This window comes from Podarcis filfolensis (genome assembly GCF_964270895.1).
Source record: "Podarcis filfolensis genome assembly, chromosome: 5".
Lineage (NCBI taxonomy): Eukaryota > Metazoa > Chordata > Lepidosauria > Squamata > Lacertidae > Podarcis > Podarcis filfolensis.
Window position 1 is genome coordinate 49,233,821 of NC_139608.1, and position 17,502 is coordinate 49,251,322.

The following is a 17,502-nucleotide window of genomic DNA, read 5'->3' on the forward strand; positions in this document are numbered from 1 at the left end:
CTTCAACCTTTTTTAAAAATAAAAAAATAAAAAAATTGTTCCTTTTACCAAGTGTGCCCATTTTTTTTCTTTCTTTCGAATCGACTGACTTGGAATTATGATGACCGTGTATTTCTTGTCGAATATGCGATTTGGGATGCTTTTTTGGAAATACAAAAGGGGAAAACAAAAACCCTTTAGTTCGAAATACCGATTTATTTTTTTTGTTACCACGTCCCTATTTCCCCCGCCACGGTAGGACGTGTGATGGCGATTTGCTCCAGATGACCAGAGAGCAGTTTCTCGAAAGTGCTGAAAGCGAAAGCGAAGAGCAGTAAACAGGCAGCGTCCTCCTCTCAGAGTTCTTTCTCTCCGGGAGCGAGTTAGAGAGGCAAGATGGCGGCTGGCGGGGGCTTGGCCGGCCTTCTGCCCGCGCAGAGCCAGCTGGACTGCGCGCTGGAGGAAGCGACGACGGCTCAGGAGAAGGAGAACCTGGTATATCAGCACCTGCGGAAGGTGGACACCTGGGAGCGGGATTTGAAAGTCCCCGAGTTCGGAGCAGGTGAGCTTTGGGACTTGGACGAGGCGAAAGCGCCGGAGCGAAGGACCTCCGCCAAAAGCCCGGCGCTGAGACGTCGCCTTTCCGCGCACCCTCAAGCTCTCGCAGCGCGAATTGGTTTTCCTCCTGTCGTTCTTTTCCGCTCATCGTCTCTTTCTTTCTGGGTGCTGGAAACTAGATGTTGCAAACGACGCTTGCAATGGATTTTTTTTTTTAATGCAATCTTGAAACTTAAGAGAACTATTGCATTCCCCTCCCCGCCGACAACCTCCTGTATATACACCTGTTTTTCTCCTCTCTTCAGAAATGAAAGGGGACACAGGCACCTGCATTGGTAATAGCTACATAGAAAAGAGTTGGATGCAGAAGTGGAAAACAGTTGCACCTGCAAAATTATCCTGGGTCTCTCTTACATCTTTAAAAAATAATCCAGAATTCAACGGATGGTCCTGGCCCCCATCACATTCACTTTAAACTCTTTCTTTGGTCGCAAGCAATGTTAAGCAACACATTCCAGATTAAAAATACAGTGGTACCTCGGGTTAAGTATTTAATTCGTTCCGGAGGTCCGTTCTTAACCTGAAACTGTTCTAACCTGAAGCACCACTTTAGCTAATGGGGCCTCCTGCTACCGCTGCGCTGCCGGAGCAGGATTTTTGTTCTCATCCTGAAGCAAAGTTCTTAACCCAAGGTAATATTTCTGGGTTAGTGGAGTCTGTAACCTGAAGCGTATATAACCTGAAGCATATGTAACCCGAGGTACCACTGTAATAGTATCAGTGTTGACAACTCCCTTTTCCTCCACCCTTTCAGTGAATACATAAGGTACAAGTGGGAACTGTACAAGTGGGAACTGCAGGGGGTTGGACTAGATGATCCTCAGGGTCCCTTCCAATTCTATGATTCTATAAAAAAGCAATGACTACCTTGCTGCATGCAGAGTTCTGCCCCATGCACAGTTGAAATTCTATATATGTCTATTCAGAAGAGGCAGTGCAATCCCAACTGTCACATCTGTGTTGGAGTGGGTTTGGACAAAGGTGGATTTAGGGGAGTGAAGCCAATTCACCCACACTGGAGACTGAGCCAAGAGGGTACGCTGCAACAATGATTGGGGATTGGGGGGGAGAGATTTTGGTGTTGCAAAGGACCACTGAAATTTGAAAGCCCAAACTCAGACACTGGTTTGGTTGAAGTGTCCCTGCACACAGTCCTGCCTGCCTCTGCTGGTGGGTTAGCACCACCAGTGAGGATCACCCCAGTGCATCTACCCACATGACAGGTGAAAGCTACCACCAGTGGAACTCATTGAAGTGGGGCTAGGCGGGCACTACAATGTGGTGGTTGGATAAGTAGCAGATGCAAGTTGTTCTCATTGTTTCAGACTTCAACACTGGTATTACATCCCACTAATTTGTTGGTTCAAACTACTTCAGATTACCTGTTATTTCAACAGAAGGTAATAATGCCAACTAACTGTGCTTCATTGTATATATATCGAGAAGTATTCCACAAGAAAGATGGGTAAAAAAATACAACCAACCACTATTATTTCACCTTTCAAAGAATAGTAACTGCCAACTACTTTTCCTTATGAGTTAAAATTGCTAGTTATGAAAGTGGATGCTTAAGAATTAGCTCCGCTTCAAGTTAGTGTATGGTTATATATCATATATGTCAACATCAAAATTGAATAATATTATTTTGTTGTCAAAAAGATTCTTTAACAAAATGAAAAATACTTTTGGACGTGTGGCTGTTTGTTTTTGAAAGTTAGCATGCCTGAATGTGAAATAGGGTAGTTTTCCAGTTTTATGTTAGGTTGGTTATCTTGGGAGTCCTGAAAAAATACAGATTATGAAATATTAAGTAGATGTATGTATGAAAAGTTTTCTTTTTAATTTGAATGTAGCAGTAGGCATCTGCTATTTTTGAATTTGCATAGTTCCTTGCACTTTTGCTTCTTGAAAGTAATGGAGTTATTTGCCCTCTGATTTCAGATTTACAATGGCTGAATACAGAAGAATCACTGTCTCTGTACAAAGACCTTTGTGGCAAAGTGGTGGTGTTAGATTTCTTCACTTACTGTTGCATCAATTGTATTCACATACTGCCTGATCTCCATGAGTTAGAGCAGAAGTACTCTGTGAAAGGTATCAACAAGTCTTATTTTTTTCTGGATGACCCTGTAAAGCTTTTATAGCATTTGATCTGAATAAATTCAGTAGCTCTCATAGGCATTGCCAAAAATTAATTTAAACACTTTCTTTTAATGAATGTATTTTCATGTATTCTGCTATCCTGTTCCAAGTAATGCCCTGCTGTATATTTGTCATTATAGAAGAAACATTTTTAAAATTTAGTAATGAAAAAGCTGACCTGATGACAAATACCCTGGAGTCCAGAACCTTTGGCTCTGTTCCTTCCTGTTTGAATTTTGGATGCAATCGTATGCATGCTTATTAGGGAATAGCAGAGCAATTAAAAACAAACAAACTTATGTCACTCTGTAGGTGCCAATCTCCTCCTACCACCTACCAAATGGGCAGGCAGTTGGCCCGCTGGTGAGGACCAGCATAAAACATTTAAGTGGGGCATTCCAGAGGCAGGGTGAGCCAATCTCAGATCCACTGGATCTCAAAACAGTCTCATTTGCATCAGCATTGGGTCCAAACCAGAGCTGGCTAAGGAATCAAGCCCAATTATACTTGCTTCCTTCTGCAGTAGCTGTTGTGAATGACCAGGCTGCAGATGCCATGGTTACTCTGCTCCTCTGCAAAGCCCCACTGTCAGGAATGGGGGGTGGGGTTCATAGCTGTCAACTTTTCCCTTTTCTTACGAGGAATCCTATTCAGAATAAGGGAATTTCCCTTAAAAAAGGGAAACGTTGACAGCTATGGTGGGGTTGGATTGCAACCTAAACCCTACTCAAATCATTGGCACTCACATACATAAGACTGCACTGTAAATAATTTAAAGAGACTACAGTCATACCTCGGGATAAATACGTTTCAGGATAAGTATTTTAGGGTTGCGCTCCACCGCTTGTGCATGTGCAGAGGGTCAAAATGATGTCACGCGCATGCGCGGAAACGGCGAAACGGACCCGCACAGATGCACAGTTGCGTGTTACGTTTACTTCAAGATGCGAACGGGGCTCCAGAATGGATCCTGTTCGCATCCCGAGGTACCACTGTACATTGTTCCTTTTTACTTGATGATCTTCCATTTAGTGATCATCAACCTATGCTTTGACTGGTTTTGCCCCAGTAAGTAAGCATATTCTGGCACTGCACATAGGTGGGGAAGCATAGTCCATTGCAGGGAAGTAGAACCTTTGAACTTGCTTGATGTACCCTGCTGGGCTGAGAATGATGGTGTTGGAATCTTAACAGCATCTGGGGTGCCACCTGTTCTGTAACCCTGATCTGGTTGTCAAAGGGTTTGTCACAGCACTGCTTGATTTGCAGCCAACTGGCTGAGATTGTGGACTGATAGATTAGAAATCTTGATTCCATCTACAATTTGCAATTTTGCATTCAGGTTCTGATGGTTGACATATAGAGCCTCTTAGACAATGTTCCATAGTAAGGATTCTAGGTACACACATTAATGTACATTTTTGGGTACAGTTTACTGGAATCCCAACTGCACTTTACTGAGAATGACCTAGTTAATGTTATCATGCCTTTCTTCATAAAACATAGTTTGTGAAGCCAGGAATAAGTGTTGTGGCCAAGCTCTCCTCCCTTGCCCCTCTCCCATGGTGTCCTGACTTCAGCATGAATATCCTGGATTGTATGAAGTGAAAGTTTCCTGTTATGTGCAAACTGAGGTATGCTAGTTTGATATATATTGCTTAACAAACCAGGAAAATGGGCTAGAATCTTCCTTCATAGTTTCATCTTAGTTATTAAACCAGAGCTCTCCATTTTGGACATAAAGACCCAGTAGCTTGCTACATTTCTAGTCAACACATTCTTCTCTTTGGAGAAGAAAACATTCTCACACTGACAGAATTATCCCCTCAGTGTTGTGTTAAATACAACCCAATATATTTAAGTGTGAAATTGTTACTGCATAGTATATAATAGGCATGTTGCATGAACCTTAGTGTCTTACTTAAGCAAGTACAAATTTCTAGTTTGCAAAATTAAAATTTATCATTTTTTTGCTGGAATACATATCTTAATTTTAGAATTCTAGCATAAACTCTTGCTATTCTGATGTGCATATTTTATATGCTACAGATATTCTCTTGTAAGTAGCTGTTTTAAAACAAAAGTCCATTATTATATTTACGTGATAGGAGATCATAAACCCAATGAGTTGTTATATGACATTGTCAAGGTCATCACATTTTTTTAATTAACGTGTACATCTGGAATTTTGTAGGTGTATTTTAGAACATGAATTGTTGCCAGTTAGCATGTTTATCAGATATGTTCTTGGTCTTATCATTGCTAGTGCTATTTCTGCATCCAGTGTGGCATTCACAAGGTTATTTTAAGCCCTAATGCACATTCATTTCACATCAACAGTTTAGAAATGGCCTGTTGGATTGCTGTATGAGGAAGTGCTTCTTGACAGAAATACTTTGGTAGAAGGCCAGTTTGCTGCTATTGTGTAATCTTTTCAGTGCAGATTGAATCCAACTGCAAAGTAGAATTTTACATTTGTATATTTGGAAAGGACCCCAATAGTCATCCAGACCAACCCTCCACAATGCAGGAATCTTAACTAGAGCATATATGTTGATATAAGTGTTCTCAAATCAGAATTACTTTTTCCCTAAATTACTGAGACTGATGTTTGATCTGGAATTAAATAAATGAAACACAAGTTTGAAGTGCTAGGATCAAGGTGCTGGTGTGCATTTCTGCTTTGACTACTGTATTGTGTGAAGAGAAGGTCTGTGAAAGCATTTGGCAAGCACACTACTCAGAAACTACCATTGAACAAGCTCTTTGCACAATGTTTACTGCATGTTTTCTTGTATGAATATTTTCTCCATGATACAGAGTGAATGTTGTGCTCAAACAGCAGCCTTTCTGTTAATGTTTGAAGTGGCACTACATACTGCTACAGTTATATATCTGATCTGTAGAGATTTTGTAGTTTGGTATCCTTTCCTTTTCTGTTAAAGCCTTCGTGGACATGTTGTCTATTCCTTTTTTTAAAAAACTGATCCTATGCATGCATACTCAGCACTAAGGACTTTAGTGTGCATAGGACTATAGCTTTTGTATACTTTATAATCAGGAGACAAAACAATTATTAAGATACATCTTGCTTGTGAGTGCAGGCCAAGTTGTATTCATCTGCCATATCACCAGGTCTAGGTAGTAGAACAGGAAGGAATGGTAGAGATCTGGGAACTCTAGTCTGCACACTAAATCTGTATTTCATTTTCGGTTCCATTTTTTATTCCAGAGACAGAGCAATGGTATTTAGACTCTCCATTGCAGAACTTGTCCTGAAGTCATGAGCATGTCTTCAGAGCCTGACAACAAGCTGCCAGGTTTTGTAAGGATTATATCATGCACTTATTCTTACTAAATCCCTAGCTCAGAATTTAAACATTGATTCCAAGCTTGGATGAAAGAGTACTGGACTACATCCAAGATGGAAATGTTTTGCTATCCTATTTCAGACCCTATTGAAAGCAAAAGGGGTGCAGTTGAATTCAATATCAATAAGAAATTAAAAGTTCTCTGTTCCACTTGGTATGTAATTAAATGCAGTGCAGTTTGAAGAGTTGGAATTGTTTGTCTTATGTGTGGGAAGAGGCCTTGAAATTAGATAGCTATCACCTTCCACAGGGTTCTGTCTGTTAACAGAGCAGACTGCTAGAATCTTATTTATGGTAATGTTCTGTCAACACTACATAACAGAAGGGTAGGGGAAATTCTTGTGAGATTTTCTGTTTTAAGGAGCTGGAAGGGTGATATAACTATTTTTTTTATAAATTAGCTGTCATTAGAATGTTGAAATAATTATTTTTCTTTTGGGAAGGGAAGGGCAGATTGGTTAAATCTTTGAAACATTGATATCATTTGCTTGCAGATGGAGGGCTGGGTGGAAGTGTTTTTTTTCTCCTTAAATTTGCACCACTATTCACTGATAAGACATTACTAGTGGTATATTAGGGACGCAGGTGGCGCTGTGGGTTAAACCACAGAGCCTAGGGCTTGCCGATCAGAAGGTTGGCGGTTCAAATCCCTGTGGCGGGGTGAGCTCTCGTTGCTCGGTCCCGGCTCCTGCCAACCTAGCAGTTCGAAAGCACAAAGTGCAAGTAGATAAATAGGTACTGCTCCGGCGGGAAGATAAACGGCATTTCCATGCGCTGCTCTGGTTTTGCCAGAAGCAGCTTAGTCATGCTGGCCACATGACCCGGATCCGAGCTGTACGCCGGCTCCCTCGGCCAGTAAAGAGAGATGAGCTCCGCAACCCCAGAGTCATCCGCGACTGGACCTAATGGTCGGGGTCTCTTTACCTAGTGGTATATTTGCTCATTAATGTTTAACAGTGCCAATTTTTTCATACCATTTTTCAATACTTATGAAATGAGTTCAAGGTTACTATCGTGTTTAAGCTGTTAGAGTAATTTAAGACTGATGATGCCACAGTTGATTGGACAGTATTTTTTTTAATAACAATTCAATCCTAACCATGTCTATTCACATATAAGTCCTACTACATTCATTGGGGCATACTCATAGATAAGTGGGATTAGTATTGCAGCCCAAATTTCTACATGTAATGAATTAGAACCTGTGTTTAATGTCAGGGCTCAGCCCAGTATACATGTGATTTCTATAAAAAGGTGCTAAAAGCCTTTCCCTCAACACTGATTAACAACAACCAAGTCCCATTCCTGGGATTAGGCATTCCCTTACACTCTGAGTCCTAGCATTCTGAAATTAATTACTGTGCCAAGCACAGCCTTGCAAATAAACCCACAAGTTACTAGTTTAGCAGAGGAGGTATTCAGAGCTTCATTCCTTCTCCAGCAGCCTAATGATCAGGAGGCTTCCCTACTCTTGCAGTCTGCTTTGTTCTGCAGGAGACAGATGGAATATTTTGTTACTGGTTTTTATTCACCCTGTAATGAGTTTATATTGGCATGTATTTTAAAAATGGGAAATTTCACAAAAGTATCAGCGTATCATAATACCACACTGTCAGTTTACTTCCTTACGAAAGCAGTTCATGGGGCATTGAGACATGATAAAATAACGAGCGTTAGATACTGGTGTACAGCTGACACACAAATGGTCCTTGGAAGATGTCTATTGGCTTATAGAAAATAGAATAGTTAGATTTTACTGAGTGAATACAGCGGTACCTCGGGTTAAGTACTTAATTCGTTCCAGAGGTCCATTCTTAACCTGAAACCGTTCTTAACCTGAAGCACCACTTTAGCTAATGCGGCCTCCTGCTACCGCTGCGCTGCCGGAGCATAATTTTTGTTCTCATCCTGAAGCAAAGTTCTTAACCCAAGGTAATATTTCTGGGTTAGCGGAGTCTGTAACCTGAAGCGTATGTAACCCGAGGTACCACTGTACTTTGAACAAGTTACTATATTTAGCTGACTGACAGAGAATCGGAAGTTTTTTTCATCTTTTTTCTTTCTCTTCTTTTTGCTTTGGTAATTATAAAAATATACTTTGTATTGGGTATGAACTTTTGTATATCTTTTGATAAGTGTCAATAGATATAAAAACATTATAAAAGTAGAAAGAGTAGTTTGGTTACATGAAACTTTTCTGGTGTAGTTTATTGCTTTTTTCATATTTTATCTTAAATGCTTGAGAACATAGGTTTTTATCAACATTATTTATTTAAAATATTTATACCCTTCCTTTCCTTGTACGGTCTCCAAAGCAGCTAACAGCTTTTGTTTTTGAAATCAACATCTATATTTTAGCAAAACATAAAACCATAGCTAAAAAAAAACCACTTCGGTGAAATGTAGATTGAGGTTGGTGTGGAGTAGCACATTAGTTCCTGTTCCTAGAGAGATGAGTAGCTTCACAGATTACTGGTTAATTATATGCAACATTTATTCATATGTGAAACATTTAATGCAGAATGTTAATTTGGGCTTGTTTCTATGCTAAGTTTGCTTGGCAAGGTTTCAGTGATATATTTACATTTATAAATATATTTAAAAAGTAATGAAACCAGATAATGATAACTGAATTTTAGAACTACAAGCTTGACTCTCTGGAAAACTCAATTCCAGGAATGTTGGCATTGTGAGGAGGTAGTAACATACCTGCAATCGAACTAGGAAAAACTTTACAATGTTGTTTTGATGCTTGCTCTGGTCATTGAAGGCTGAGTATTCTCTAAGATTGGTGTGAACTGCTGACAAATGGCTGACCATCAGGCTGGATTGCAGTAGCACTAAACATTATAATAGGCCCTCTATCATTGCAGATAAACATCCTCCACATCCAAGCCTATGGGCTTTCATCTTCATGCAACACAGCCCTTTTTCTGTCTCTTTTGCTCCATGTGCTGAGCAAAGGTTTGTCTTAGCATAGTGTGTGAACCAGCGAACCAGGAGCTGTCGCCGATGGAGTTAAAAAGACCAGAGATTGTGATTGCAGTTTGGGATGAGAATGTAGCCAGTATTTTTTTTATAAGGAGCAGGATGCAAATATAGCACACTTAATTTTTGTTCCTAATTTTACATCCCTTACTAAGCCAGTACTAGGTTTCAAGGCCCGCATACATTGTGGTTGTGCCCATTTCTGTGTGGAAGCTCCAACTATTGTGTTACAAATGCTTTTATGATTCCTCAATTCCTGAAAACCTATTCTTGATTCCCTTCTTTACCCCTTCTCCCATAGCTGATGGTTTCATTTATTTAATGGCCCCTTTTCTCATTCAGTTGGGATCTTTGATATGTCCTTCCTTGTGGTCATAGATGTACTGTACAAAGCAAATTCTTTCTCCTAATACTAACAGTGAAATGTTGTGCATATGTACTCTAAACTAAATTCCATAATGTTCAGTGGAACTCAGTCCTACTGTGAGGATTAAAACCTGAGCTTCTGCACTGTCCCCCCTCCCCCATATGCCAAATAACTACAAAATGCTCTAGTCTAGAATTCCATATAACCATTTAGGGAGCTTGCTTTTGATCCAGCCTTATCTGCACTTTATTTAAATCTTTTTTTATTGCCTTTAAGTAGCATTTAATATGTGTCTGTGTTTTATCTGTGCTTTCAGATGGTCTCCTTGTAGTTGGTGTCCATTCAGCAAAATTTCCAAATGAAAAGGTTCTGGATAACATCAAAAGTGCTGTCCTTAGATACAACATCACTCATCCCGTGGTAAATGATGCTGATGCAACTCTTTGGCATGAGCTAGAAGTATCCTGCTGGCCAACCTTGATCATTGTTGGACCTCGTGGGAATATGCTGTTCACTCTGGTTGGTGAAGGACACAAGGACAAATTATTTCTATTTACATCCATAGCCCTAAAGTATTATAGAGAACAAGGACAAATCAATGCTAATAAAATTAGAGCACAGCTCTATAGAGACTATTTGCCACCTTCGCCTTTGCTCTTTCCCGGCAAAATTACAGTGGACAACTCTGGGGACAGATTGGTAATAGCAGATACTGGACATCACAGGATTGTGGTTGTCAGGAAAAATGGTCAAATTCTGCACACTGTTGGAGGTGAGGAGAACTTAAATGTAGGAAAGCCTTTCATATTAGCTGTTATGCTGTCATGGCAGATCTTGAATTCTGTGCCGCTGGTACCCTTCCTAGTACTGTACTAGTAAAAGTGTTATTAAAAACTGTTTTCCGTGCAGAGTGTAGCAAGTTGTCTGCCACAAATGAATTGTTACTTGCTCTGGGCTTCCAACTAGGTACGGTAAATGCTTTGAATTCTGTTTTTACAGCTGTGTAATGCCTTGCAAAAGTTGAAACTTGAGGTTTTGCTGTAAAGAAAATCCTTGTAATTGCAGCTGGTTTGTTTTTATTGTATTGCCTACAAAATATTATTTGGGAAATGTACAAATCATATTTCAAGACCATTTGCACAAGTACATTTTAAATATGAATATTCTTTTACAATAATATACATTTTCCTTGAAGAAAATAAATGGCAAACTCTTAAATAATTAAACAATGCAGGGCTCTCTTATTTTTGGTTGACTTCTAAAATTGGGTAAAGGTTTGCTCCTGAACTCTATCAGCTTTTACGCTTACGTACGGTTAATCTTTTGATGCAAATTCTAATTCTGCTGATTTCTTTTTTGTTTTCTTTTCTTTTCAGGACCAAACAGTGGAAGAAAAGATGGGACATTTTCAGAAGCATTATTCAGTTCTCCACAGGGAGTGGCTATAAAGAACAATATTATTTATGTAGCAGATACAGAAAACCATCTGATTAGGAAGGTAAACTTTCCTAGCTAGAAAAAAATTGTAGGAGAATGGCCAAATTCTCTTATGAGTTACATTGGTAAAATGGATGTGAAAGTAACTATGCAATGTATCTGAAAGTAGAATCTTTTCTAATATTTATAAACATGTTTCCAAAGTATTTGGAACAGACTTCTTTTCCTTTTCACATATGCTTTTAAGGCAAGTTATTAGGTACAACAGTTTAATGCTTTCCTAAAGAGAAAGGAATGCAATAATGCTGTGTGCCATGATTTCTCAGTTCCATTTTTAAATAATTGCATTTTGGCTCTGCAAAACCATGTGTTTTGTCTCCCTTCCCTCTAGGAAATATCTAGGAATATAAGCAAGAGACTATCATTACTCAGCAGAGCAATGGAATCATAGGGCTGGGATGAAACTGGTTATCTCATTCAGCTCACTTGAATGCCAGACCCCTCACATGAGACCATATGTACACCTCACAAATGAATCTGCACATTATGGTTTGGCCCACATCATTTTGAATTGGAGTGTGCTATGAGCAAGAGCACATAAGATGTTCAAGTCAAAGTTTGTGGCCTAAATCTCCGATGATAATAGTAATAGTAATGTAATATTATATTATAATATAATATAATAAATAATAATAATATAATAAAAAACTGTTACCATGCCTCCTTGCTAGTCAGGCCACTTACAACTTAAATTATGTAAAACTAGGATTTCAGTATTTACCTTTTGATTTCTGTCCAGGTTATTATGTACTGTTTGTACATGTTTCAATCAATTATAATTTTACAGTGTGGATTAGGCCTGTGAATGTTGAATATCCTGGAGAAGTTCTTTTCAGTGACATCATAATATTTCTCTTACTAATAATCACCATTATTATTTTTATGGGAATACATTACTTTATCCTTTACCTTTTTCTTAAGAACAGTAACATTTCAGTAATATTTCAAAGGGAAGTCGTTTAAGAATGAAAGATAGGTCCATGTGAAGAACTATAAAAGACAAATTCAGTTAATCGGCTTCCCCTACCTACCCATCATACTGTATTTCAAATCTGAAGAACATGGAAGGCAATTGATTTGATTTACTAGACTTGTACATCAATCTATTTTTAAAAAGTCTCCAGGCTTTTTATAATATTTATAATGCAATAAAATATGATAAAGACACATTAAGACAATAGAGAGTAGCATATTTTTTCCAGACTTGATAAATAACATAAAAAGCAAATAAAATTATTCTGATTTCATTCTAGATTGACCTCCAGTTAGAGATGGTGAGCACTGTTGCAGGAGTTGGATTACAAGGCACAGATAAGGAAGGAGGAGCCAAAGGGGAGGAACAACCTATTAGTTCACCATGGGATGTAGTCTTTGGAACATCAGGTATTTTAATGAAGTTGTAACTGCACACTCTTAACACATTAATCTCAAAAGCTGTCAAAAAGCAGACTTCAGAAGTTTGCTATTTAGAAACAACAAGTTTCCCCCTTTCTCTCAGCGTTTGGTTACATATGATTATATTTCAGGAGTTGCCAGGGAGCCAGCAGACACATTTTGAATTTTGACAAAGTACCAGTAACAAAATGTCTGTCATGTGATGTCATAACACAGTGTGGCTGCTATGGTTATGTGGCATAATACTAATTTAGAGAGAGTACAGTCATTGCTGCTTCACACAGAGACACACACCTGACTCCAGGCAAGCTCAGAATGAATGAATGAATCTTTATTTGCATCAGCCATCGGCCATAGCAATAAAACAACAATACAAAGAATAGAAATAAAAAGTCAATTATATAAAATACATTTTAGGGTTTTGAATCAATAGTGAAATAGTGGGTCTTGTTCTAATTACCCCAGCTAAAAACCTTGCAGCCTTTGCTGTCACCTGCTCATCTTGATCTGCCAAGAGAAAGGACACTGTGGCAGTGGTTGGACGACCCGGAATGGACAATAAAAGAGGGGTGATAACCTCATTTCTCAAGTTTTAGAAAGAGTGCAAGCCAGAAAGGCATGCGCCACCGATTTGGTACTGCCATCTCCACAGGGACAAGTGTTTTTCATGTGGAATCTGTTGGAATCGTCCCTCAAGTACAGCTGAGGGCAATACATCCACTCTTGCAAGAGTAAAAGCCCGTTATATTTTAGAATTGCTAGGTTATGCAGATAGGGTGCCAGAGAGTCGAAATGGGTGGGTAGAAAATTGTCATACTGTGGGCAAAATTTCCCTGTTGTGGCCAAGTTGTTCTGATGCTCAATATCATTTAGGTGCTGACAAAATTAGACTGTTTGCTTTACTAAAACCCAAAGTGAGTAGCTGTTGTGGTGATAAACCACCAGAGTGAAGTTTTTGGTAGACAATTTTAGTCCAGGCAACAATCTTAGTCCAGTGACAATCTTGCAGCACTAGAGATATTAGACTGGGGATGGGGGGTTTCGTTTAGGTGAAGCAAATAGTTAAGTGTCCTACACCAAATTCGTAATTCTGCCAAGGGAAAATTAGCCTCTAGGTGCAATGATGTGTTTGGGACACAGGGTGGGTACAGAGAAAATTTGCCTTAAGAACTTTGATTAGACAGCTTCCATAGATCCAAGGTGAGTGCCTGTCCAAATCTGAGCCCCATATAACAACTGTGCTAGGGGTTTTGCTTGAAACACTTTCAGGACTGATGGTATATGTTTACCACCTTTTGTGTAGAAAAAGCGTGTCAGAATTTTGGGATGCTTTGGGGCGCTTTTTCTTTTGCACATTTCTGGTGTGCTCCCCATGACCCCATAGACTGGAAAACGAGGCCAAGATATTTGAAAACTTTGACCTGTCCAATTACCGTATTTTTCGCCCCATAGGACGCACCAGCCCACAGGACGCACCTAGTTTTTTGGGGGGGGAATAAAGAAAATAAATTTATTTTCCCCCCCCAGGTGCGGGCCTGGGGCGGGAGAAGCCGGAGCTTCCCCCGACCCCAGCCCCCAGAACAGGCTGCTATCTGCTAGCCGTGGGAGAGCTGCGCGAAGCCCGAAGCTTGGGGCATGCTGAGCTCAGCGCGCCCCAAGCTTCTGGGTGCAGGCAAGCTCTCCGCTAGCCGTGGGAGAGCTGCGCGACTTCGCGCAGCTCTCCCACGGCTAGCGGATAGCTTCCTGAAGCATGGAGACCAAGAGGGGTCGGTGTGCACTGACCCCTCTCGCTCTCCAGGCTTCAGCGAAAGCCTGCATTCGCCCCATAGGACGCACACACATTTCCCCTTCATTTTTGGAGGGGGAAAAGTGCGTCCTATAGGGCGAAAAATACGGTAGCTGGTTGTCCATGCGCCATCTATGGGCCCTATAGTTTCTTGAGAAAACCATGACTTCGGTTTTCTTGTAATTCACGGCCAGCTGTACTCTCTGGCAATATCTTGAAAATGCCATCAGTCTTTTTAGGCCTACTTTTGTATGGGATAGAAAAACCGCATTATATAATAGAATTGAGATGGGTGTTGTAGCCAGTTTAGGGGCATGCTACACTGGAGATGTTAGACACTGGACAATATCATTTATATATAGGTTGAACAGTGCCGGGGCTAGAATACACCCTTGCTTGACTCCCTTTGTGGCTGGTACAGATCCTGTAAATTGTCCATTTGTGGAGCAGCGCACTTTCAACACAGTATCTTTATAGAAGCATTTGATCAAGTACCATAGTTTTTTGTCTATACCTCAGATATACCATGGGAGGGCTTGCTGGTCCTGATTGTGGAAATCACACAATATTGATTTCTCGCAAAGCTGCTGTTGCTGTCTGATAACAACAGGAAGTATTCCCCTGTACTGGGCCATGCTCACTCTCTTGCACATGCAGTGAATGCATACAGTCTATTTTGTGAGACAAGAAATACTTCTAAAGATAAGGAGTTTTTACTTTATAACAGTGGCTATGCCCAAGATTTGCTCTTTCCCCCCATCTGTTTGAGACTACTAACCCAAGGAGATAACAAGTGAAATTCAGTTAACTATACCAGCTGTCTATTTTGTAAGGGATTTTTCTTTTTTGTACACTAATGCCAAAAGCCCAGACAGTCAAGCATAAAAGCAAGCAAGGAGGAAAGAGAGGTCCAAATTCCTCCCAGGTGCACAGGAGGAACAAAGCAAGTTGTGTGTGCATGAGCTTGAGGCTTGCTGTGGCTTGTTCGCATTGTGTTAAACTAAGTTTAGTGTGATGTTTGAACGTTGAACATTTTGTTCAAACTTTCAATTATGTCCCCTTTTTATATGCTTTGTTAAAGTAGCATATTTTACTGCTTTAGAATCATTGAACAGAATTTTATATACATAGTTTTGGAGTCTTAGCACTTTATTAATGGTCATGTACATTTCAGCTTTCTGTACCATCCTTCTCTATTTTTATTCAGTGCCACTGAAAGCAAGCAGTGCTAAATGCACTTTTGACTGAAGTGTGAAATGTTCTTGATAGCTCTGTGCCTTTCAGAAAGAAGGCAGCTATGACCCAGGCATTGTGATCTGCATGTATAACATAGATTCCAAAATATATGCATTTTGGTACACAGTTACATCTATTTATAAAAGCATCAGCCAGCACAGTCTTAAGTAAACTATATTGAAACTAGCAGGGAACAGGGAATATAGTCCTAATGAACTACATACATGAATATTTATTTTATAAAATGTATGCACAGCATGATTGTGTAAAAAAAAGCACCTCAAAGTGGTTTAAAGGTAAGGGGGAAAGGGACCCCTGACCATTAGGTCCAGTCGTGACCGACTCTGGGGTTTCGGCGCTCATCTCGCTTTATTGGCCGAGGGAGCCGGCGTACAGCTTCCGGGTCATGTGGCCAGCATGGCGAACCAGAGCAGCGCACGGAAGTGCCGTTTACCTTCTCGCCGGAGCAGTACCTATTTATCTACTTGCAGTTTGATGTGCTTTCGAACTGCTAGGTTGGCAGGAGCTGGGACCGAGCAACGGGAGCTCACGCCGTTACGGGGATTCAAACCGCCGACCTTCTGATCGGCAAGCCCTAGGCTCTGTGGTTTTACAAGAAGATAAAACAATAAAATTGCAACTGTACTTCAAAACATACAAAAGTTAAAATACTAAAATATGTTAAAATTACCTCAACTTCCTAAGCATCTGGGAAGGCTTGTCTGAACAAAACATGTTTTTAACATGCACCAAAAAGTGTTCGGTGAAAGCTCCTGCTTGATATCAATAGGTAGGGAGTTCAGAAATGTAGGTGCTGTCATAGTAAATGACCAAGTTCTTGCAGATGTGGAATAGGTATGGTGTGGCACTTGTAGTAGAACAAATTACGGTATGTCAATCGAAATGGTAGAATTTGCTCATGTGGGATAAGGTGATCTCATAGGCAAATTGGTTCCAAGTTGTTAATGGCTTTGTTAAGTGGCATTGATAATTTATGTATTAGAAGTGTATGTGGCAGGAGAGAGGTATCAGATGGAGCTGAAATTGAGAGATAGTGAGCCTGTTGCACACTCTATGCAAAGAGCTGTATTAGACCAGGGATTGTCAAGCATACCTGACCTCTCTTTAACTGCACGAAAGAGTTCTGCTTAAATGGTGGTGGTGGTAACCTGTACTTCATTTGATCTCTTTCCCCTATACTGTATACAGTTTGCTATTTTGGAAAGACTTTTTATCATTATGATTTTTCTTCCTGTTGTGCATATCTGAGAGTTGCATTTTGCCTCCTTGAGTTCTTTTGCTCAGCTGTAATATTGAACTGTGAGGTCCTTGAACTGTGATAGGGTCTCTTGCTTGCTTCAATGGACATGTGTGGTGGTGGTAGGGGGAACACTGATCTTTTGTGTAGCTGGACTGTAACCTAGTGTACAAGTTTAAGAGTCACAAAAACCTATTTTTGCGACTTGCACCTCCTATCACTTATGCAGAAGGTTACCCACAAGAGAATGTGAGCCCCAGGTGGGAAAAGGCTCCCCATCCCTGTCATAGGTAGAAGTATGATTTAAATTCATCACAGATATTTGTGTTGGTTTTGTTTGTCTTCATATTGTCAGAAAAGTTAAGAAAGGGCTGGTTCATTGCAATATCATAATTTGTATGCGCTCTGCTTGCAAGTAAATAACTGAACTTTGCTGTAAGATAATTTTCACCCTGCACTTGTATCCTGCAGACAGAAATGTGAATATTTTAAAAGACAATTATTAATAAAAAAATATTTAATTTAGAAACATACAGTTGCTACATAGCCAAATCTGGTTTCAGTTCCCTACGTGTCTCATCATTAAGTAGTACTTCAGGGACGTGGGAGAAAATTGAGGCTGATCCTTTGAACCAGGCAGCATTTTAATGGTGATACTTCAGGCTCATTTCACTTGTAAAAGGGCAATTGAACCCATGCCTGCAATAGTTATAAAACTTTTCTGTGTGCCACTACAATTAACTGTACAACAAATCTATGTAAAGTTCAGGAGACTTTAATTGTTTCTACATTGCCAAGGTCAACAATGAGTAAATCACTTGACAGTGCCATGCATCATCATACTTCAGGTTTAAGGAGAGTAATT

General features: G+C 39.9%; 1 protein-coding gene across 2 annotated transcripts in view; it reads left to right on the forward strand.

The window, feature by feature from the left end:
- The first annotated feature begins 337 nt into the window (after positions 1-337).
- Positions 338-17,502, forward strand: part of NHLRC2 (NHL repeat containing 2) — a 35,687-nt gene continuing 18,522 nt past the window's right edge. Inside the window, exons 1-5 of one of the 2 annotated variants that reach the window (XM_083616692.1) lie at positions 338-541; positions 2,539-2,691; positions 9,782-10,237; positions 10,842-10,963; positions 12,216-12,345. In XM_083616692.1, coding sequence (XP_083472818.1) covers positions 376-541; positions 2,539-2,691; positions 9,782-10,237; positions 10,842-10,963; positions 12,216-12,345 — 1,027 coding nt within the window. In that variant the 5' untranslated portion in view covers positions 338-375. Of the gene's footprint in view, positions 873-2,538; positions 2,692-9,781; positions 10,238-10,841; positions 10,964-12,215; positions 12,346-17,502 lie in introns of both variants that reach the window. The other variant, XM_083616693.1, reaches the window with a different exon arrangement.